At 45.2% G+C, this 25118-nt stretch overlaps 1 protein-coding gene across 3 annotated transcripts in view; it reads left to right on the forward strand.

Annotated features, from left to right (window-relative positions):
• The window catches only part of LOC142576602 (unconventional myosin-XVIIIa-like), a 353054-nt gene that overhangs the window by 100146 nt on the left and 227790 nt on the right, over positions 1-25118 (forward strand). For all 3 annotated transcript variants that reach the window (XM_075686803.1, XM_075686805.1, XM_075686804.1), the window contains exons 5-8: positions 3517-3736; positions 18420-18559; positions 23750-23850; positions 24180-24240. In XM_075686803.1, coding sequence (XP_075542918.1) covers positions 3517-3736; positions 18420-18559; positions 23750-23850; positions 24180-24240 — 522 coding nt within the window. The remainder of the gene's footprint in view (positions 1-3516; positions 3737-18419; positions 18560-23749; positions 23851-24179; positions 24241-25118) is intronic.

Below are 25118 nucleotides of genomic sequence, written 5' to 3' on the forward strand. Positions count from 1 at the left end.
AATTAGTCATTGGTTTGCCAAGCTATCTGCAACCAACTCGCTCCCACTTATCAAAAACATGACTCTGGGTTCTGTGTTGAGTTTTCTACGCTTGAATCAAAATTTTGAGGTGTCAAAGTCAGCGCAGTAAATATGACGTGGGGTCAACATCACAAAGCTCTGCGTATTATCGATGGTAACCTTGATGAAACATGCACAGTCAAGAGTATAGATTTTCTGTTATGATTACTTCCTCTGGTGTAATGTGTAGTGTAGTGTAGTGTTTTTCACTTTTCCGCATGAGAAAGTTACAAATACTCTGTTTTCTAATCTGTCATCAATCATCAACACGTGTGAAAATGTTTGCTGAAAGCCCTGAAAGGGGCTTAAAGTTTAGTAATGCAAAAGAGAAAAAAAGCATGTATAGTTGACTTCAGGTACTTCGACCTTGACAGGACTGACAAAATTGATTGAATTATCTGGCAAACCAAAATAAACGAGAGGCAGAAACAAGATGCTGAAAACACCACCAATTCACTTGGCAGTAATTTTTACAAATCAATCACACACATGAATTGAATGTGTGCCCACTTTTTATAGGTTTCTAAGTAGGAAACTAATGCAGAAATTACATTAAAGCTTAATTAACATTATATAACCAAATTAATTAATAATTAATTAATTAAATGATTAACACTAAAGCTCTTAAAAAAGCAAATATATAATGTGCACACAATCTTTAGCAAGAAAAAATGTAGGATAACTCTGACCATAGCAACGAAAACAAGATGAAACTAGGGAACTTTGCCTTCCCAGAGTGGAAATTTATTTACGTCTAATGTTTATTGTCATCATTTTCAGCACTTCATCACTTTCTGTGAACCACAACATGACCTACGTATAGTTTGTTGTGCATTTGATGTTCTGTATTTATCACATGACTCTGTAGCAACTGCAAACAGGATGGTGGCCCACACGTAGACTACCACCAGTCAATTTGTCCTGCAACTTGTGCACTTCTCCAGAACAACAAAAGCACATGACGTGACTTGTTGCTGCTAGTTAATCTTTTGAATGAGTTTTCTTAATCGAAAACTGAAAGCAGTGCGTCACCTCCGTCATGCTATGCGAGAACTTGCTGTCGCCATCTTGTGATGGCAGTGGCAATGATGCTGGCTAGGGTGACTGACGATTGGCTGCTGTAAACGCTGAAAATGCAGTTTGTTTCGTATCTAACTGTGCTGCACAGGCAATTTGTGGACAAACTTTTCCTGGAAAACCAAAAGGTGCATATTAGAACTGGGTGGATACTGTAATAATTTATTGCCAGCTACTATTTCCATTTTTGCTTGAAAATCTTCCTAGGGCAGGTCGAAAATAGGGGAGAGAGAGACAGAGAGAGCGAGAGAGAGGAAGAAAAAGCATGGAGGTTAACCAGACTGATTCCAGTTTGCTACCCTACACGTGGAAAGTGGGATGGGGGAGTGAAAGAAAGATAGAGAGAAGAGATGGGTCTGTAGGTTTTTTCAGTGTAGGTATGAAGTCTAGGTATGAAGTGAAAATGCGTTTAATGTCCCCGACCATTGCAGACGCTGGGGCTAAAGGGTTTGCTATGAGGATTATCACTGGGCTCAAGGGCATCCGTGCTGACCAGTCAAGTTTGAATTATCCGAAAAAAGCCAATTTTAGAATCGAAATAAGGAAAGTTTAGGCTCATAGGAATGTATGGACATCATCCAGGACCTTCGATCGGGATGAAATCGGGATAAAAGTTGGAATTAACCGGAGTGGAATTGACAGAAGTCTGCTGTGCAGAGGGAAGTCTGTCTAAATTTTGTGCTGCTATGTCTGCGGTTGTTTTCATCGGGCATCCCTATTGGCCAGTGGCAGCCACTGCACTGAAGGGGTGCGAACATCAGTCCAGTGAGTTCTTGGAAGGCTGAAGGACTATGCTTCATGAGGAACAGGCGTGTTCCGGCATCCTTCGAAGTGTCGGGCAGCGGTTCGATCTGGGGGAACTGTGTGCTGGGCAACTGGCCAGAGTTGGTGAGCGCGCGGTACGAGTGTTATGGAAGCACAGCTAGCACACAGAAGTGCTGTGTGTGTGTGAGAGAGAGAAAGAGTTAGTGGTCACCTTCATGCAATTTACCCGTGTCTGTGGAAGCAGCTTTGATACCACCAAACATGTATCATCATTGTGCTGCTAAACATGATGGCTACGGTGGCTTTTGATGTTGTACTGTTCGGGATTTAGGTCTCTCCTCCAACTTCTGTATGTGGCAGCTGTGTTAGGAATACAGTGGGGTCTCAAAATGTCAGCATTGCACACTTTGCAGCCTATTAACCCACACTTAGATAACTCTTATATGCATCGGCTATTAAATTTCAAAACTGAGGTTAGAATAAAAAGAGGCAGTACATTGTGGGTACATGTCCAGGTGGTCTATTATCAGTTATAACAATAACATTATTTAGATCTCTGTGTGGCTATCTGGGCTATGCTACGTAATGGGAAAAGATGCTTTGTTGTGGCCTGCAGGTCAGCTTCATTCTTTGGGAATTTAAGAGCATTGAAATGTGGCTTCGTAAACTTGTAGGGACGGAAGCCTCTTCCTTGCTTTGCAAGCTTTCTTAAAATCCGAAGAAAGAACTACAGTTAAGCTCCGCTATAAGGGACTTGAATATTGCGAAATTATCAATATAATGATGTACAGTGGAACCCCGGTTATACATCACCCGGGTTTTACGACGGGTTAGCGCAGTCCCAGCAAAGTCCCCATAGAAGCAATGCATTAAAAACCACGATTATCCGCGGCAATTTTATGCCTGACCCACGTTATACGACGACCCTTGCGAAGCGCGGGACAGAACGGTGGACGAAAGAAAAGTGCCGCGGGCCTCTTTCCTTGCTCCGTCTCTCCGCATGCGGAGCGCTTGACAGCGCTCGACCGGTTCGCTCCGGCGCAGCTTTCTTCCCTGTCTCGTCTCATAAGTTCGTATATCCACAAATTCTATTTCAGTCTGACAAACTTGCCGACTGCAACCGAAAACCCAACCATACCTGCTGCGACTGTGCCATAGAATAACTAGGCATGTTACTGTGCTTCTGCATCAAGCTAGTACTAGCGTAGAACTTTGTGGAAGACACGTGGGTCCCAGCGATTACTCTGAAACATTCGATGACTGATGTATAAAGGCCTACATGCTTGACCCTCTGATCAGATTTTTCGACGATCGCCGACTGTGTTCGCCACTATCGTTGTGCTTTACATGTAGCTTGCTTTTGAGGGCACAAGTTCGCCCAATAAAAATTCAGTTTTGCCATTTACAGTTTTGTTACTGTGTCCGTCACAGTCACTACCCCATGACAATAGTAACTCCTTCAAAAGCCCTATGTGGCTTAGTTTAACCTGGAGGCCTCTCCCCCATTCCTTTTACAGTTTGCTTGCTTTAAGGTGTTAAATATAACCCCTTAATTTTTTAATTTCTAACGGGGCCTGGTTAAGATGACCTTGTGGTGTGGGTGGTGGCTCGCAGGTGATGCGGCTGGTTCAAAGCTGCAAGGCAGATGACCTGCCACCGCATGTGTTTGCGGTGGCCCAGAGTGCACACTCAGCCCTGGTTGCGACAAGGCGCGACCAGACGGTGCTCTTCCTGGGTCGCAGCGGCTCGGGCCAGAGTGCAGCGGCCCGACAAGTCCTGCAGCATCTGAGTATCACGACTGCACCCACACCTGCCGCTGGGAATGCCCTCGCTGGTTAGTACACGACAGTACATGTGTTAACGTATCGTCATGTTGCAGCCCAGTTGAATCGGCAGTTGAGCCTAGATACAGCGAACATGGATGCGCCAAATTATTGGACATGACACAGTGAATGCGAGAGTGAATCAGAAAGTCTTTGGGGCCTCTATTTTCTTTATTGTTCAATATAAGGTACATACAGGTAATTACAAATATACATACCATTCTACGTACCTTACACTATTTTTCTGCATAGTCCCTACACTGGTTCAGACATTCGTCCCATCGCAGCATTACATCTGAGGTGACCCTGTGGTAGAACTTGTCCAGCTGACTGTGGAACCACAGTTGTACTGCTGTCATCATTGGCTTCATCATTGCATGTGAATCACTGTCCTGCGAGGAATTTTTCAGCAGACCGAAATTATGGAAATCACTAGGAGCGAGCTCCCTGTGGATTTCGATGAGTCTTTGTCCCTTGCTCCGTAGAAAATGAATCACACTTCGTTGCTTGAATGCCATGGACGCATGAAGCGCAACCACAACAGCTGACAGCAGCGCCGTGTCACGTAGCTACCTGCAGACAAAGCCGGGCCTGTCCAAGAAAGGTCCACCTCTGAAACTGAATAACTTGACTTTGCATTTTTCAGCCATAATTTGGCTTTAGAAAATTGGGGCAAAGACATTCTGATTTCCCCTTGTATATTATTGGTGATTTTTAAAGCGAACTTTCTTTTGCAAACTATTCTGTGATTTGGCATGTCACTTTTTTTTTTACTTATGTACGCATGTATGCTTATAACTTACGTCGGATATGATGAATGTATTTTCATGTCAGATTTTACTTTGGTATAATGAGGTTCACTATATTGTGATCTTCCAGTGTAAAGTAGGGGTGTGCGAATATTGAAGTTTTCGAATACGAATCGAATACAAATAAGGCAAAAAACTGTCTTCGAATATCGAATATATGTGTAGTATTAAACAGTTCAAAACGAGGTAACAATAGATTTATTACCCTTTCAAAAACAATATTGCATTCTACAAGGCTGCTTCAGGTTAAAAAGGCACTCATTATAGGTAATGCACTCAGGTAACATCAGGTAATGCTTTCAGTCAGGTAATGCGCTTCATCATCATTTCATCATTTATTGACCCTTAAAGGACCCTGTTGAGGTATTACATAAAGGGGGAGCATACATAAGAAAAAGAAACATACAAACAGTCATGACTGAAGTAAGAAACAATAACATTCATAAGGGTAAAGAAGGTGTAATCCAATGAATGGTCAAACACAAGAAGTAATAACCAATGCACTAAAAATAGTGTGATGTAGTAAAATTAAGTCAGATCCATTAAGCATCAATACTCAGAAAGTTTGTTAGTATGTTTCGAAACTGTTTCGAAACTTTGTAGGGTTACGTTCGATTACTACGCGGTCCGGTAAACTATTCCATTCTGCAATAGCTACCGGCAAGAAAGAGCTGTTGAAGAATTTAGTAGAGCCGTGAAGACTTTGAATACTGAGGTTGTTTGAGAGACAGCATGAAGTACGGTTGGGTGGCAAAAGAAGTGTGTCGCGTAAATGCGGGAAATTGTAATAGAGCTTTTGAAAGAGGCATAAGCGTGAGATTTTTCGACGGTGTGCTAATGATTGGATGTGGAAGGATGATTTGATGTTTCTAACACTTAGCCGATAGTCATACTGGGATGTAATAAACCGGGCTGCGCGATTTTGGACGGCTTCCAGTAGCTCAACAAGTTACGCTTGATGGGGATTCCATATTGCCGACGCGAATTCCAGTTTACTATGCGTAAATGTTTCAAATGCTAGTTGACGGATCACAGGGGGTGATGATGATAGTGACCGTCTTATTAATCCCAGGGATCGATTAGTGGCAGTAACCAGATTTTGGACATGTTCTGACCATGTAAGCTTGCTATTGAAGGTGATACCAAGGTACCTGTATGATTGAACCAGCTCAATAGGAAGGGAATGCAAAGAGTAAGAGTATGACATGAGAGAGTGTTTCCGTGATATGTGCATGAACTTACATTTTTTGACGTTTAGCTGCATGAGCCACTCTGTGCACCATTTTTCAATTGTAGTGAGGTCACGCTGTAAAAGCACCTGATCATTGTATGAGTTTATACTGCGGTACAGCATGCAGTCATCGGCAAAGAGCCGGATGGATGACGAAATACCAGATGGGAGGTCATTAATGAAAATTAAAAACAAAAGGGGTCCAATGACTGAACCTTGCAGTACTCGGTGACTGTAGAGGGACGTTGTCCAATCACTGTAAACTGTGATCAGCCAATTAGGAAGCACCGGATCCCGGACGTGATTAAAGGATGGAGACACAAGCTGTTCACTTTGATCATTAGTCGTTCGTGAGGTACACGGTGAAAGGCTTTCAGAAAGTCTAGATAAATTACGTCTGTTTGGAAGAGAGAATCAAGGTTTAAATGGAGGTCAGTAGTGAATTCAAAGAGTTGAGTTTCACAGAGTGACCTGGTCGGAAGCCATGCTGGTTACAGAAAAGGAAAGAGTTAGCTTCAAGATGAGAGGCAACATGAGAATAGATTATGTGTTCAAGAAGTTTGCAGGCAGTACAGGTCAGTGATATCGGACGATAATTCGATGGATCAGTTCTGTCGCCACTTTTGAAAACCGGGACAACCTTGCTTAACTTCCAGTCGTTAGGAATGGTACTGGTAGTTATGGACTGCGTAAAGATGATTTGTAGAATTTTACTAATAAGCACCTTAGTGCTTTTGATGACTTTAGCGGGAATGTTATCCGAGCCGGTAGCACTGGAGACCTTGATATTATCGATCAGGGCCAAAATGCCCTCAGATGTGACGTCAATTGAAGGCATGCAGGAAAAGTTGCAGTCAGGAAGTGTACTGTTACCTAAAGCGGGTTCTTGAGCGAAAACGGAAGAGAAATAAGAATTCATGACGTCGGATCGATGATCAGTAGAGACAGGTGATCCATCAGGATATGACAAAGTTATATTGTGAGAAGCACTGCGTTTTGTAGGTAGAAGTATCAAAAATTTTTGTTACAGGTTAGTTATTTTGAAGGAAAATTAATCGCTCAACATGTTCAGAAAGTAAGCGCTCTCTATGCATTGTGACATTTCCATCGGTAGAAAAGACTCTTTCACTAGGAACTGAGGTGGCAAGGATGGCCAAGTACTTCTGTGCGAGTGCACTTAAACGCGGGTACTTGAAGCGGCCAATGGACTGCCACCACTCACAAGGATCCTTGCCACTTTCCAGAATAGGCTTTTTCGCATAGTCTGTAACTTCCCTCTGAGGGACAGATGCCAAATCTGTCTTCTCCTTGTTCATTACTAGATCATTACTAGATTACCAGAAGCATTCCATACACTCATATTTTACATACATACATATATATACACTACATATCCTATTGCGTATACTCACAGAACCCGAAAGTACATCATATATCGTTATGAAAGAGTCCTGGAATAAAGCTTGGTAAAAAAGAAACGGAAACTGATCATGTCTCATGTGCGTGATGTAGATAGACTGAAACAGAGCCTACAGATAATGAGCGCATCATGCAAAGTTCTTAGTGAACAAACATGTTCTTAGGAGAATGCGGAGCAAGCATATAATTAGTTAATTGCTCAATTATTCACAGTCTGTCCAAATATTCGCTGTTTCTACCGTTACTCGGCCGTCCTCGAATATTCGGGAATTTCCAAATATACATTCCTCGAATCGAATACACTTCGAATAAGGAAAATATTCTATTCGTATTGGAAATTTCGGGTATTCGCACACCCCTAGTATAAAGCCAAGCAGCTGAAATGTGAAAGATTACAAGAACAGATAAAAGAGGTTCGTGCAATGAACTAAGATATACAGTCGAACCCACTTATAACAGTCCCAAGTGTAGCGATCTATCGGTTATAACGACCACATTTCAATACATTTACGATTTCCCGATCCTCCCTACGGAAACTGCTTCCAGATATAACGAACATTTCTTAAATTGCCGTACTGCTACAATGAACACTTCGAACCTAGTCACAGTAGTAAGAGGGCGCACGCGGAGTGCCAAGCACGGAAGCGCGACAAAACTGGGCGCATGGCTGCACATGCCCTTTCGGAGGCTGCAAGGAAGGTCACGTGTGGTCACACATATTCAGGGCACGCCTCCAGCATCTCCAGGGCGGAGGCGTGCTGCGCACAGCATGGTGCGGGGGGTGTGCACCGGTGCCGTGGAGGCCGGTGCAATATCGATGCCACGATGGCATCACTCTCCTTTTTGTGTAATTGTCCATGCGGCACCATGTGCAATATGCCTATTTCAATGATTTTGAACGACTGTCTGTGTCTTTCTACCATGGGAGCAGCACCCGCTCAAGCATTCCTGTCTACACAGCCCTACGCGGCGCGAATTGGCGAGAACGCTGCACCGCAAGCTGCCACCATGCAATGTTGAAAAAGAATGGTGGTTACTACGCCATTATCGGGAGATCACGGTTTGGTGTTGCTTCGTTCACGCATTGCCAATTGCTGGTAACGGGGCACAGTGACATTTTACCTTTCGAACATTGCATTTTTTGTGTGCCCGGAGCGACATAGATAACGCAATTTTACGGCCCTTGTGTGGCTGACAACGCAGTTGTAATGCCGAGACTGTGATGTTTGTCATATTCGATTTGACCTTCGAATCAAATAGGGCTATTCAAAAACATTGAATATTTTCGAAGTCTTTCGAAGTTTAAGAATACCGGTATGCATATGTTTTTGGCAAGTTTCTCTTTTTATATCTGCCCTGGGTACAGCGTTTTCGTGCCACTTTGCTGACGGAGCCACGACCGCTCGAAGGAAACAAGGCCGTGACCGTGGCCGTGACCGTGCTTTGGGGCGCTATTCTGGACATTCTGCCATTTTCTTCGATGCGTCACGTAGACGCAACACGAATAAAATGACGTTGATGGCCCCATTTTGCTTTTGTAACATGACACCAACTTGACGTTTTGCCTAAGAAACTGAAATGAAGGCACTGAATGTAAGGATCTCGGTAAAGCAAAACAGTTTTCCTCCGCAGTAAAAATAAAGCAGCTAGCTCAAAGCGCATGATTATTCCGTCAAAAACGCTTCTCGCTTTCTTTAGGCTTGTGCTTGCAAACGTGGTCGCCGGATGTGTATGTTGCTTCAAGTTATCAACTTCAGTTACGCTTTAGTTGTTCTTTCTGCTCGATTTTGCACACGGCTGAAGTTGCCAAACCATGTACGAATCGGTGCAGCGGGTGTTCCGGAGTGCTGTCTGGGAGTTCTTCGATCGCGGAGCCAGTGACGTGACTAAGTGCGCGTGCTAGATGTGCCTTAGGACGCCCACGGGCACTGCAACCATCCTCGTCAATCATCTAAAGCGTCACCCTGATCCATTAAAGTAGTTCGAGAAGCTTCATGCTGCCGAATGCTTAAAAGAGCCTGCAGGCCCGAAAAAGATGACGGGCACCAACAAGGCAAACGCAATTGATGCTAGCTGTAGCTGCTTCAAGCCGACGTTGAAAGGTGACAGTCAGCATGCAAAAATGTTAACAACAAAGGTTGTGCAGTTACTGGCCACTGGCTTGCACTCTTATTCTATTGTTGAAGAGCCATGCTTTTTGTCTTTGATGAACACCGCAGTGCTTGAGTACAAGGTCCCATTGAGCACTATGTTTTCTCTGAGTGTCGTGCCAGGACTTTACGCCAAAGAAAAAGAACGGATCAAAAGTGAGCTGTGCAATCACTTCACGTGCGGGACCCCATACTACTCGGTGACAATCGACGGGTGGATGCTGAGGCCTGGAATAGCGATGTCTCATTTACATGCCACCTCGTTGATAAAGAGTTCCGGCTTCACAATTATCACCTTGCATGCCGACACTTGTCGGAAGGCCATACATATGACAACTTAAAGCGCATCCTCTTTGACTTGGCAAAGGAGTGGGGACTTCCTCAAGATGTTCAAATTTTCATTGTCACTGACAATGCTAGAAACTTCCTGGGTGCCATATCGCGAACGGGACGGACAAGTTTACAATGCTTCGTGCATACATTACAATTGTGCATCCAGTGTGAGAAGGACACTCAGAATTTTGACCAGCTGTGTGTCAAGGCCTGAGCAATTGTAGGGCACTACAAGAGGAGTTTCCAGGCCAGGAGTCGCTTCAAAGAGATTCAAGTTAGCATGTGCTTAGAGCCCCTTGAAGTGATTCAGCATGTTGCAATGCAATGGAACAGTGAATATGATATGATCTCTCTCCTTTTAAAGCTCTGTCTGCCAATTTCCTTGAACCTGTCAGAACAGGATACATTGGAAAACCTAACTTCAAGTGAATGGCATCTGACGGCATCCATCGCATCAGTGCTGAAATGTGTTGACGATGTAACAAGAGAATCTTGCTCCGAAAAGCACCCAACTCTTTCACAAGTGGTGTCACTAGTACATTGCATGCAACTTCTGCTTACCCAGCAACAGCAGAATTGTGGGGAGGAGTCTGTATTTACAGGAAACCTCCTTCATAGCATGAAGTCCAGGTTTGTGGATATAAAATTGCAGGTGACATATGCCTTGAGCACGGCATTGGACCCCCAATTTAAAGCAGTCCGTTCCGGCACCACTAGTGAGAAACGGTGGCTGCAAAATCTACTCTGCTCAGCTGTGGAGAAGCACCTGCTTCAGAGGAGAGACAAGGAAGAGTCCAGTGCATCTGCACAAGCTGTCTCTAGGGATGTGTGGAATGTTTTTGGAACTTTGGCCTCCACCACCACTTCAAGCTCTGGTTCCCGGTGGCTGATGCAGGAGGTGGAGGAGTACTTCCATGCACCTGCTTGGCCCCGCTTGGAGAATCCTTTCTTGTGGTGGACAAATTTCGGCGAAGTCAAGTACCCATCACTATCCACGCTAGCTCGGCTATACCTGTCTGTGCTAGCAACCCAAGTGTCAAGTGAGAGGTAGTTCTTGTCAATAGGAAATGTTGTCACTACTAGAAGAGAACACCGTCTCCCCGAGCAAGCTGAACAATTAGTTTTTATACATAGCAACAAGCACTAGGATGAAAGGCTGGGTGAGCAGTGCACAGCGGTCTGAATAAATTGAATAGTTCAGAAAATATACAGTTGCTGACAGATTTTTCAGACTCCAAAAATTTGGACGTGCTCGATTATTCGGTCTGCTTCGTGGCACTGCCATTCTCCCCATAGACCATAATGTATAACAACTGCCGAAAGTTCGAACACCTTGCAACCTCTCGTCTGATTTTTCGGACACTCCTTGAGCCAACTCTATCGAGAGCACCATGCACCGACTCTGACCGGTGCATGGTTCGACTTGCTGAACGCCATTTTTGTTTTGAAGGGAGCCTCCTTGCTGCCCCACGAAGTGGCGCTACTGCAAATCCCCGCTCATCATCATCATTTCTGCTTGGTTCGATAGAGTGGCTACAGCAGTTCCAGTCTCAGCTTAGTAAGCCATGTCAAGACAATTCAGCAACTGATCACACAGGAGCAGTCCAGGCAGCCACAACAAACGAACAGCCTTTAACGAAGTACTTATTTTGTTCAGATCGCCCGCCGCCGTTTTACGTCGAGCACCTACACCTAGTCACTCTGCTAGGTCATGCAGCGACAGGGGGACCATCCAACTGACCATTGGAAAGAACCTGCTGAACCCACAAATGATTCTGTGCATCCTCATGAGCCCTGATGTCACCAGCCGGATCGCCCGTCGCCATTTTACGTCGAGCGCCTACGCCTAGTCACTCTGCCAGGCCACGCAGCGACAGGGGGACCATCCAACTGACCATTGGAAAGAACCCACTGGACCCACAAATGCTTCTGCACATCCTCATGAGCCCTGACGTCACCAGCCGGGTACTTAAATGGTTCCTTGACTGAGAGCGGCATCAGACAGGAGCAGCCCAGGCAGCCACAACAAATTAACGGCCTTTAGCAAAGTACTTATTTTGTGTAGGTGTGCTCTATTCATATCGTTACTTAAGTAATCTTTACTTAGGCTGCTGTACTGCTCCCTACTGTGTGCGCAATATGAGTGAAAAGGCTCCTACGACCGTTTAAGAACTTGCCAAGGCTTTGGTAGACTTGACTAGTAGACTTGATGACAAATATGATGACATGAAACACGATCTAAGAGCTTGATGAGAACTGAGCTGGACCCTGTAAAACAAGCAATGAACTTCATCAATGAAAGCTTTGAGGCATTTCGAGCAGAAATGCAAACACTAAAGAGCGAAATAACCAATGTTAAGGATGACAAGAGGGAAATAAAGAACAACTTTTGTCTTGCAAAGGAACTCTGAGACATTAAGAAAGAATTAACTGACATGCAGCAATACAGTTGTAAGACCAACCTGTAAATAAAAGGAATACTTTTAGCCCGAGATGAAGATCTAACTTCGACAATGGAAGCAATTTCAACTTGAATTTGCTCTGAGATTGCCGAGTCTGACATCGAAGTAATTCATCGAGTCCCGTCGAAGGATAAAGAGAAACCCAATATCATAGTAAAATTCCACTCTCGCAAAGTGAGGAACCGGGTTCTAAGAGCAGCAAAAAAGCAGAGGCTGAACACCTCCACCTTGGGATTCAAGGATAGTTCGCCAGTGTTCGTGAATGAACACCTTTGTCCAGCAAATAAGATACTTTCGGCGAAAGCATTGAATGCAAAACGCGAAAAAAATTGGAGGTTCGCCTGGGTGTCAGACGGCAAAGTGTTAATGTGCAAGACAGAAAATTCGAGGGTTCTGCACATGACATGCACAGAGGACCTCGATAGAGTACAGTAATAACGCAGAAGTTGAAAGGGCGTGGCACAAACATAAAAGCATATCACTGTTCCATTGCAATATCTGCAGCATAAAGAAAAATTTCGACCAGCTACTAATCTATTTTTCACAACATTCATTTCAATACGATATAACCGCAATAACAGAAACATGGCTAAAGGAAGATGAGCACGTAAATATACCTGGATATGTGATGTTGTCACAGCTGAGAGTGCATGCAACACGTGGCGGTGGAGTAGCCATGTTTTTCACGAATGAGCTCAGTTTTCAGCATCTAAACGATATCCAGAGCATTCAATAATCTGCGGAAATGCTATTTGTGATGATTGAATGTGGTGTCATAGCTAGTGTAGTATATCGCCCCTTAAACTCAAGCGTAGATGACTTCATATCCGTCATGGAAAGTGTGCTGATTCAGTGTGTAACCTCGCATTACCAGATAGTAATCAGTGGCGACTTCAATATAGATCTGCTATCCTCCTACAATCATATAAACTTAAAAATGTTATAACCAAACAAACACGTTTCTCTGAAAATACTGCCACACTTATTGATCACATGCTGTGCAGTCTTGATACCAACATGGAAGCTGGTGTTTATGATTTTGCAATTGCTGATCACCACCTGACTTTTCTTTTCATGCCATAATCGTACTTGCATCATACTCGTAAAACAGAAAAGTTGCTCCCGGAATATCACACACGTGTTAATTATTCGCAAGTACGCGCCCTCTTGCAAACACTATGTTTGAAACGCTGTATGACGATGACGTGCAAGTAGAATGTGATAACATTATTTGCAGTATCACGAATGCAGTAAATCAGTCATTGTATACGTGCACACGACATAGGTATGATCATGTCATATGTCCTTGGATAACGCAGCCTATTCTAGTACTACTGAAGAAAAAAGATTACTATTACAATAAGCTGAAGTTAAACAAAACAAGTAAGTCTGAGACAAAACTGAGACAAAACAGTCTCAGTTTAGGTATTTCAGAAATCAGTCAGTTGGGCTAATGCGTAAATCTAAAAGGGCATATTATGCACATCTTGTTGCCCGTTGCGATAAAAAACAAACATGGCAAATAGTCAGAGAAGTGACAGGGCTCGATAACGAAAAGAAAATTCTCCCTGACAACATCACAAATAGCCTTACAAATGATTTTAATGATTACTTTGCCACGGTTGGCGAAAACATAACGAAACAATTTAGTACAGCACGGCCCACCACTTATGTTGAAAAATGTGAAAACAGATTTACCTTTCAGGCCATAACAGAAGATAATCATACCTTGCTGGTGAAGCAGCGCACTGACACGGACACAGCGAAGACAAACAGGAAAAGACAACACTCGCTGCACTCGCAACTATCGAGTGTTGTCTTTTCCTGTTTGTCTTCACTGTGTCCGTGTCAGTGCGCTGCTTCACCAGCAAGGTATGATGATCACTCACCAACTAGCCCAACTTTCCACTTTACATAACAGAAGAGCTGGTGATGTCTGCTATAAAAAATCTACAGTTGAACAAAGCCACAGGAATTGATGGTATACCAGCTAGAGTACTGAAAGACAATCCAGATATTTTGAGTGCTCCACTTTGTCATTTATTTAACCATTAATTAAATGTGAATTCCTATCCAGATGTATTAAAAATTGCGAAAGTTGTACGAATACACAAAACGGGCGACCATAATATTTCCAGAAGCTATAGACTGATATCCGAATTGAGTATAGTAAATAATATCTTTGAAAAATTAATCGTTCAACAGCTGAAGGACTTCCTTAGCAAGAATTACATAATTTGCCCGGAACAGCATGGTTTCGTCCCAGAGAAATTCACATCAACAGCTGTGCTTACTTTATCTCAAATATTCAACTCTGCCCTCAACCACCAAAAGATTGTTATTGGAATTTTTATTGACATAAAAAAGGCATTTGCGGCACTACTGAAAAAAACTGAAGTGCTATGGTATTATCGATGGCGCTCATGACTTCTTTTCCAGTTATCTCACATCGCGAAAGCAGAAAGTACTAATTGATGGTTTTCTATCCGAATCTAGGGATGTCACGTGGTGTACCGCAAAGATCCGTATTGCGTCCCATTTTGTTCACTCTATACGTTAATGATTTCCTGCAAATTCTACAATCATCTAAAGCATTAATGTATGTGGACGATACTGTAATTTTATTCGCAGGTAGTTTACTTGAAACCTTACAATATACTGTATCCAATGAACTACTAGCTGTTTGAATGTGGTTTCGTGAAAATCAACTATTACTAAATGCCGATAAAACAAAATACGTTATTTTTCATTCACGAATGAAAACTCTGAACTATGATTCAATTAGAACATCATTAAACAATTGAACCATTGAATGTGTTCAGACTATTAAATATCTAGGCATTATATTTGACAGTAACCTTAACTGGAGAGACCAAATCAATACCGTTTGCAAAAAGTTGTCATTCAACTGTTACACTCTCATACGAGCATGTGAATACTTTGATTTGACATTGCTACGAACATTATATTTTAGCCTATTTCACTGCCACCTTAGCTATTGTTGCGAGTCGTGGGGCCAAACGTACATAACATACCTTACTTCGTTATTCCGATGACAAAAATGAGCTGTTCGTGCGATTACTTTCTCCTCGGTGCATCATCCCTCCCATCCTCTGTTTGAGAGACTGCGTATATACTGCCGTTTACTGACATACGTGGCTACAAGATTTCCTGCTTAGTAAATGAAATAATAAAGACAAACACACCTCTGCCGTGTACCATCTTCACGTTTCTGTCATCAAATACACGGCATGCATGCAACGGTGATCTTAATCTCCCTTTATGTTCGAATGTGTATGGTGAAAGATTAATTCAATTCGCTGGTGTTAAGCCGTGGAATAATTTGCCTCTTGAAATAAAACTCGCAAGAAGTTTTGACATTACATGTAAATGCCATTGCTTATCTTATCTAGCACGTTCTTGAGTTTTGTTTGTTTTGTTTTGTTCGTTTTTAGCGCAGTTCTGTGATTATATATAGTACTTACCACTTATGTATGATACTTTCGCTATTTTGTTTGTATAACACTGCTAATTATTTGAATACGTTTTTGTATTGGACCCATCACTGCTTCTTTAGGCTATGCTGGAGCCTATAGCTGCTTTAGGCTATGGGACCAAATATCTTTGTACGCACTTTTCATATTATTGTGTAATAAAATTGCCCTTTTGATTTGATTTGATTGGTTCTTTCTTCATGCATGTTCGTGCACGACACTGTGAGTAGGCCACGTTCTTCGTTTGTGCGACTGGTGTAAGCGTGATGGCGTGGTGGTGTTTGCTTTGTGTGCTGTGTCAAGGTTGTGGTGATCCAATGTGGCATACAGAAACATCGCGTCAAGGGTCTAATGGCGCCGACAGTGTCTGCGCAGACTGCGCTGATGAATGCCGGCAAGTGAATGCCGGGAGGCCTAGGATTTGTCACCTTCCGATGTGCTCTCTACTGACGCCGAAAATGTTCTGCCGAGGCCTGCACAGTGGTTGCATTGTGATTCCAGACACCGTCTCATTTGACAGGTTCGTAGGCGCTGACACTGCTGTACTGACATGCGCAGAACTCGACGACGACGAGATAATTCGTCAGGTTTCTGCTGCACCGCCAAACGATGACTCTGAGTCGGAAGATGATGCACCATGTGCTACGCTGCCGTCGCATGTGGAGCGTGTACAAGCAGTGACTGTGCTTTCAGCCGCCTGTAGTGACTGTACGTCGCTCTCCAAGATTCAGGCTTATCTGATTGTGCCTAAACGGAACAGCGTGCAATGGCGCGTTCATTATTTCTTCAAGCCTACTGCCGAGCCCGAATAAGTGTGTGGAAATAAAGGATTTCTTTTTTTTTTCTTAATCTGCTTTCTGGGACACCTGTTTATTCAGACATTTCCGCAGTCCCAGTTAGGTTCGAATAAACGGTCGGTGACTGTACTTGATAAAAACAGCCAGCAGAGATCATTGTAACAAGATTATGTACTTCACTCCATCAATTTTTCTGTTGTGTACTATGGGTCCCAAATATTCGCCTCGATCCGAAAATATTCACTTCGCTTCGAAATTATTCAAATTGGATGGCCTTCAAGACCCTCGTTATCTAAGAACGAGGGTCTCGAATCCGGCAACATTGAAGCCATCATTATCTAAGAACGAGAGCATCGCACATGTAATGTGAAGATGTGGGATCATTCCCCATCTGTGGCAACTTGTTTTTTTCATCCACTTTCATTGCCATTAATTTATCATTTCTGTAATTCAATTAGTAGGTACAAGCAATTTCCCCTATGTTTTCCTAGGTGTCTCTGTTTGTTGGCTTCTCATGGTATAGTTAATAAAAATCGAGCCCCTCGGTTAAACCCCTCTCTTCTCGTTCTTAGATAAAGAGTGTCACAAATCCGGCAACATTGATGCCTTCAGGTAGCATGTGCGGATTTATTGACCAGTTGCCTTCACCCAGAAAGATTACGTACACGTGATGCCCTTGGCAGAAAGATGTCATCCATCGCCAAGGTTTGTGTTTGGCGGCGCTGGTTATCACTCCCAAGGTTAGTTCTAGCAGTAACACATAAATACCCAAGAAAGTGGATGGGGAAACTGCACCACAGTAGCTCAATTGGTTAGAGCATCGCACGCGTTATGCAAAGACGTGGGATCCTTCCCCACCTGTGGCAACTTGTTTTTTCATCCACTTTCATTGCCATTAATTTATCATTTCTTTAATTCAACCAGTAGGTAAAAGTAATTTCCCCTATGTTTTCGTTGGTGTCTTTGTTGGCTTCTCATGATAGGTTCATTTGGTAAGGTATTTAAAAAAATATATATACAGTGACATTTGACTTCAAGAATGCGGGTCACGCACAAGTGTATCCGTCCCATTCCTATAAAATTGTGATAGCGATGATATGGACATTTCTACCATTGTGGTCACCGTGATGTTCCGTATACAGTCCAAAGGCGATAACATCGTCGCTGCGTGCCATATGCTTTCATATGTGAGTGAAAGTGGAACGGTGAGCCGAATCGCGCACAAAGGATGAAAGTGGGAAGGCAGCGCGGGAGTGAAGGGGAGTGGGTGGCTTGTACTCCACCAGCAACTGTGTAGTTTGCGCAGCGGTGCATGCTATATCTTTGGTCAACTCACGGTTGGCAACTCTATCACGAGAAGAACCTGGTACCTCCATAGCGTGCGCACAACCTGTATCAACTGACAGAGGAGGTCAACCCAGCACACTTTGCATGGCCATAGCATCCCACTTGATTTTAATGACAGCTTTTTAAAAAAAAAAATCATATGCAAGTTGTATCGTTTTATAAGACACACCGGCGAGAAGTGCAGAAAAAAATGTGACTTGTACATCAGAAATACAGTAGGTATTCTGCGACCAGATAAGGGCATCTACAAGAATTGGCTGATGCAAGGCAGGGGCAATTAGAGATTGCTAGAAGCATCTGCAACCTGCAGTGATAATAAAATATGCTGACGATAGTGATAATGACATAGAGTCACTTTCATGCGCTTTTTCTTGCTGATGACATGTTGTAGATTAGTGTTGTCCACTTGCAAGAGAAACTGATGTTTAATGCTTCTTGGGAAACATTCCAGTGACTGTCACTTGTCACTATTGCAGTTGTGTTATCATACTATGCATGTAATTTCATTAGCACATTCTTGGGGAAAAAAGATACGTGTTGGAATCTAATAAATGTGGCAGTTTATGCGCACTTTTGAGCACTTGGGCATTGAGGCTGGGGCCGAGGCACCGTGTAGTCTCACACCTCATCTTCTGCCGCTTCTGTACTGCAGAGAAGCTGACCGCCGCAGCCGCCCTACTCGAGTCCTTTGGCAACAGCCGCACGGCAGCTAATGCCAATGCATCGCGCTTCACCCAGCTTTTCTCACTCGACTTCGACTACATGGGGCAGGTGGTTGCTGCCTCTGTCCAGGTGGGTTCACATACTTGTGAGCTGTAGTGTAAATATCACAACCCACTCTTGTGTTTTGAGCATGCATGCATGCATGCTAGATGGTTCCAGTGCATGTTGATATATACATAAAAGGCAGAAAGAATTGCTGCTCTGTGTATAATTTACAAGCATATTGTTTTTAATATTTTTAAATGACAGAGCTTACAAAAAGGCAATGGTGTTTTCACCAATAGTTAGCAGTTATGCACTACAATAAGCTATGCTCGAGTGACCACCATGTTAATACTGGTTGTAGGCAATTCCCAGTCACCACTTTTTTGGGTCCGCTGCTTAGCATGGGCCTTAGTCAAAGTGTGCACTGTCTAATCAGATGGAAAGTGAAGCGCAGTTTGTTTGCAGCTGCAGTCACTGTTTAGTCCAACCAGCACAGATTCAAACAATGGTTATTAGTGTGGTAGTCATTGCTGTTACTGCCGAAGACATTGGGCAAAATTGTAAGCATCTTCTCATTTTAGCTGGTACATTGCACACCTTGCAATGTGCTTTTCGAACACTCGGTGAGCCCTTTTTCTACTTATAATGTCTGCATGTATCTTTGTCAGTGATGCGCGTGATTGCATTATGCAGGGAGAAAACTTAGGTGAAGTCAATAGACAGAGTTGAACTGGCAGGAAAAAGATCAGTGCCCTTCCACTCTGTGAAGAAGGATGACCAGCGAAGCTGTGTATGTGGGCCCCGTAATGGCAGACTGCAGCTCCACTGTGGGTAGGCCCGGTATTGCACTATCTTCGGGATCGGCCCACATGAGGGAGTGCTTCACGCCTGCATCACCTCCGCTGCGGGTAGGCTCGGTATTGCACTATATCTTCGGAATCAGCCCACGTATGGGGAGGGCTTCACGCCTGCGTCACCTTTGCCGCAGGTAGGCCCGGCATTGCACTATATTCAGGATCAGCCCGCATAAGGGGAGTGCTTCACGCCTGCGTCACCTCCGCCACGGGTAGCCCCGTCATTTCACTATATGTTTGGGATCAGCCCACATATGGGGAGTGCTTCACGCCTGCTTCACCTCCACCGCGGGTAGGCTTGGTATTGCACTATATCTTCGGAATCAGCCAACGTATAGGGAGTGCTTCACGCCTGCGTCACCTTCGCCGACGGTAGGCCTGGCATTGCACTATATTCGGTATCGGCCCACGTAAGGGGAGTGCTTCACGCGTACGTCATCTCCGCCGTGGGTAGGCCTTGCATTGCACTATCTTCGGTATTGGCCCACCTAAGGGGTGTACCTCACGCCTGCGACACCTCCGGTGCGGGTGAGCCTGGTATTGCACTATCTTCGGGATCGGCCTGCGTAAGGGGAGCGTTTCATGCCTGCAACACCTCTGCTGCAGATAGGACCGGCATGGCACTTTCGGAATTGACCAGCATATTGGGAGTGCTTCACGCCTGCTTCATGTTAGCTGCGTGTAGGCCCGGTATTGCACTATCTTTGGGGTCAGCCCGCACAAGAGCAGTGCTTTACGCCTGCGCCACGTCCGCTCCGGATAGGCCCTGCATGGCACTATCTTCGGGATCGGCCCGCATAAGGGGAGTGCTTCATGCCTGTGACACCTTCGCTGTGAATAGGCCCAGCGTGGCACTATCTTCAGAATTGACCTACGTATGGGGAGTGCTTCGCGCCTGCGTCACCTCTGCTGGCAGGCCCGGCATTGTACTATATCTTTGGCATCGGCCCACATATGAGGAGTGCTTAACACCTGCATCACTTCCGCCGTGGATAGGCCTGGCATTGCCCTATGGACGACCGCACGCCAAGTTTCATCCTAGACGCCAGCGCTCGTTTCTCCCCTGGCGGAACGATTTCATCTCCAACGGGTGTAGGTTTCCGCCGCCGCTTCCCTTAGCGGTCGTGCCCGCGTTCAGTTCGCGCTGCGTGTGAAACGTCTCTTGTTTGCGACGGCGCCTCTTCGGATGACCGGAAATTATTATTGCGTTGTTTACTGTCACGACAGCAATGTAAACACGAAAGGGTTGATGCCACCAGTGAAATTCTGCCGATTCGCAAGAAAATGGTACGAAAAAAAGCAGACGACAGACATGGATTACTGCGGTGCGCCGAGTGAAGTAAACAACTGGCAAACGAAGCGAGCGCGTTCATTAATCACTCCTGAGTGTATGACGGTTTTTATATGTAACCCACATGAATTTAAAAATTACTCGGTACATAATTCTTTTATTCATATAAAAAACTTTGAGTTGTTCGACGAGCGCTTGTCTTGTCTTCCTTCTCGTGTTTCGTTTGTGTGTGCGCTGCCAAAAAAATGGAAACCACTTCTATTGTATGCGCTAGCAGTGGCCGAAGTTCACGCGTGCCGAGAAATTGAATACATGCACGATGCATTGAACATGACCGGAGTTCATTCCCGCTTCACCACTGCATCGCTCGATCGACTTACTGGACGATACACGCCCGCGTCTTGGTCGCGACGGCATTGCTGAAGCAGGAATGATTACTAATACTTTAAACTTCCGTCTCTTGGGCACTGTTAAAAAAATGGCCAAGCTGTCTACATTGCTGCCTCTATTCCATATTGTAGGGGACGTACTAGTTAAAGTTGTGTGCGCATGTCGTACTTGTGCTGTGCAGCGATATATCTTTTTATTTCCGCACAGTGTCGATGGAAGTCCGTTGTCGCCATCAGAGACAACACGGATTTGTAGCAAACATTGTGAGACACTGCAAAAAATGACTTTAGCTCGTATGTGCCGCATCGTATGTGCTGACGATTTTTTGCAGCGGCACATACGATGTCGTTTACAATTACCTGCTCAGCGTCACTTACACGGTTAAACAGACGCTGCCCTTTTGCAGCCATAAAAAATAATCGTCAATCGTATCGATCTTCTTAAAGGCAAATAGAAGCGTGTACAGTCTGTTTCACACTTAGGGGAAAACTCGGAACGTATTGCATCGCGATGCGGCAAGCAATGGAGTCGTGCGGTGGCAGCAGCTCGAGCAGGCGCAGAACGCTCGAGGGGGCGGAGTCGTGATCTGCGTCGTCTGCTACGGCGGCGCGCGCTGGCCGCATTGTCGAGAAGCGTGCTACTGTCAGGGGCAGTGCACCGATTTCATCGGTACTGCGGGAGCTGAGCTTATATTCTTTACTAAACGTTGTGCGAAGCCAAACTCCGAGGCAATGAAGGCATTGGCGATAATGGAGTTCCACAAACTTCTTTTGACAGCATGCTTCGTTTGTTCTTTCGAAAGGCCGGGGTACTGAGCGCGTGCACGTATATTTCTTCACTGTGTGTGCTACCGTAATAAACAGTGACAAGACGCACCAAGATGTGCGCGGAACGTGCTCAGTCTTTGTTTGACTCGAAAGCAAAAACAAAGCACTCAACAATGATAACTATGGGGGTCGAACACGATGAAACAAACGGATACGATTAAAGAAATGTTTTAGGTTAAGACAATGAGCCGGAAATGATTTTTCTCGACAATCATTCACTACACCAGGCAGACCCTGCCCGCCGGCGGTGAATCGGACACGTCATGCTCGGAACTTCAGTTAGTATCTCGTCATGTCCCCAGCGGCAGCGATGACAGCGCTCATCCTGGAAGGCAGTGAAGTGTAGAATGACATGATCAGGGATGTGTTCATTCGCAACACGTCTCAGTCGCTGACAATGGTGGATCGAAGCCTATCCTCGGGGGGCGACTGATAGAGGGGATGTTGCGCCAGTGATACTTTCAACGAGCCCCAGACATTTTAAATGATGTTGGCGCGCGGGGATTGAGGCGGCCACTCCAAGAGAGTGACTGCGCGCTCTTCCGGCAGTTCTTGCACAACAGGAGCAGTGTGGATCGGCGACCTATCGCGTTAGAATATACAGCCGCCTTCCAGAAAACGGGCCGTCAAGAATGTATGGAATCAGTACGTCGTCTATGACTGCCCTGCACCTTTCAGCGATGAACTTACCTTCGAGGCGTATCAGTGGGCGTCGCACAACGCTTAGTAAAGAATACCGGCTCATTTCACGCAGTAACCATGAGATCGGCGCCCTGCAACTGACAGTAGAACGCTTCCCGACAATGCGGCCAGCGCGCGCCGCCGTAGCAGACGACGCCGTTCAAGATCCCGCCCCTCGAGCAGCTGCGCGAGCTGCTGCCGCCGCCTGACTCAAGCGCTCGCCGCATCGCGATGCAATGCGCTCCGAGTTTCCCTAAATGTGAAACAGACTGTAAATCGCCCTTCGAATGAAATGTCCACGCGCACACACGTAGGCACACACCGCGCGCGGCACGAAACGTGCCCAAACACGTGCAGTGCAGGAGGCAATCAAGGCGGTGCGAACGAGAGATGGGAGAGGGGTACCACCCGCTATTAGAATTTTGCTTCGCATGCGGCGCTCGCAACGCCGGCGCAGCAGCGCCGCTCTCGGTGCCGTTCTTGTCCATATGTTTGGGATTGGCCTGTGTATGGGGAGTGCTTCACACCTGCATCACTTCCACCGCGGGTAGGCCCAGCATTGCACTATATCTTGGGGATCGGCCTGCGTATGGGGAGTGCTTCACACCTGCATCACTTTCACCGCGGGTAGGCCCAGCATTGCACTATGTCTTCGCGATTGGCCTGTGTATGGGGAGTGCTTCACACCTGCATCACTTCCACTGCGGGTAGGTTCAGCATTGCACTATAACTTCGGGATCAGCCTGCGTATGGGAAGTGCTTCACACCTGCATCACTTCTGCCGCGGGGGTCGGCCCTGCATTGCACTATAACTTCGGGATCGGCCTGCGCATCACTTCCGCCGCAGGTAGGCCCGGCATTGAACTATATTTTCGGGATCGGCCTGCGTATGGGGAGTGCTTCACACCTGCTGCACCTCCACTCTGGGTCGGCCCGGTGTGGGGAGTTGTGTGTCTACACATGCACATGATCCTGGTGGAATGAGCCCTTAACAGCTTTGCTGTAAAAATGTGCATTTCAACGTTTCATATTGTTTTCTTGCATTTGTACATCCAATTTTTACTTTATTTCACAAAGACTACCACGGTTTCTTGCATGCACATGTGTATAAAAAAGATGAGTGCTCACTAAGCTGCATTGGAAAGAGTTCATGTGGAAGTGTTTCCCACTACGATAGCAATGGTACCAAGTGTCATGAAGAAGGCCTGTTCTTCTCTGGCATGCCTTACAGGCGCTCATGCTGGAGCGGTCACGTGTGTCTCGGAGGCCCGAAGGCGAGCCAAACTTCCACATTTTCTACTATCTGCTGGCTGGTGCGGGAGACACACTCAGGTGAGAAATATTTTGGCTGTCCCGAATGCTTACATGAGGGAGGGCATGTCCACTTTGACACCGACACAGAAACAATGACAGGATTACTATTTGCTGATGTGGCCCCGTTAAGTTCACATTGCCTGTAATTAAGGATTCTTTTCCTTCAATTCTACTCATTTCTTATGACCTGCTGCAGCAAGGGGTGTTATCATGCCAACCAGTGAAGAATGGTGAAAAAGGTACAAAATAAAAAAAAAATGTTACGTACTATGGTCCCTGGTTTGCTTTCCTTGGTAAAGGAAGTGCTGATTGTCAATCTTATTTCTGTCTTGTATGGTTATGTGCAGGAAAGAGCTGTACTTGGACAATCTGGAGGAACCCAATCTTTTTGTCACCCCCCTTAGGAAGGTGCGTGTCCTTTTATCTCCTATCTCTCTTTTTCCAGTACATTAGTGGTTGTAGATCTCCAGCAGACCGCCCGTACAATGGTTGCTGGTATTCCAAGCAAAAACTTTATCAGTGATGTCGTTAGCAAAAATGTAAACAAATGCATTCACACTGTCACACTTTCATACACAGCAGGATTTTGTTCATATGTATTGGTGAAAAGTGCAAGAAAAAACATACTAAACCGGGAGGACGTATGATCTGAAGTCACTAAAAAATTTGGCAGACTCATCTGTAGTTGGCATCTGCGTAACACGAAGCATTGCAGCACGAGATGCTGACGTGCACCTAGGCTGACAAAGCCCGAGCGGCCAGAGATACATGTTGTCATTTTTGCAGCTTCGATAAGCTTACATTTGCACTACGCGAATTTGGCCTATGTCAGCAGCTTCAGGTAGGGCACATAGATGGGAAGTTTTGACAAGCTCATTCGGGTTGAATCCTTGCTGCATGAGATGCCGACGCATTGAGCCGTTAAGGCTCCAACGGCCTGAGGTGCGTGTTATTTTTTTTCTATTGCATAGTGTTTTAACGCGGTGATGGGAAACCAAAATGAAATCGAGCTGGTGGGCGACACGAGAATACGATACTGCCTGAGCTAAACATGACGCTAACTTTGCGCTGCCTGCACCAGGGAACGACAGCACTTTTGTGTTTTCGCCCATAAAATGCGTGCAGCACGCTTCCAATGGTGAATGCACCACGCATGCTGTGCCACAGATAAGTGAAGATGATTATCGCCATAGCGCTTGCGGTGATAGCTGCGTATGCGGCATGATACGACCCTCAAGGAGGACATTTGCTAGTACCTGGATAGGAAACGGAGTGCATGCTAGCAT

Source organism: Dermacentor variabilis, chromosome 3 (genome assembly GCF_050947875.1).
Source record: "Dermacentor variabilis isolate Ectoservices chromosome 3, ASM5094787v1, whole genome shotgun sequence".
In the NCBI taxonomy this organism is placed as follows: domain Eukaryota; kingdom Metazoa; phylum Arthropoda; class Arachnida; order Ixodida; family Ixodidae; genus Dermacentor; species Dermacentor variabilis.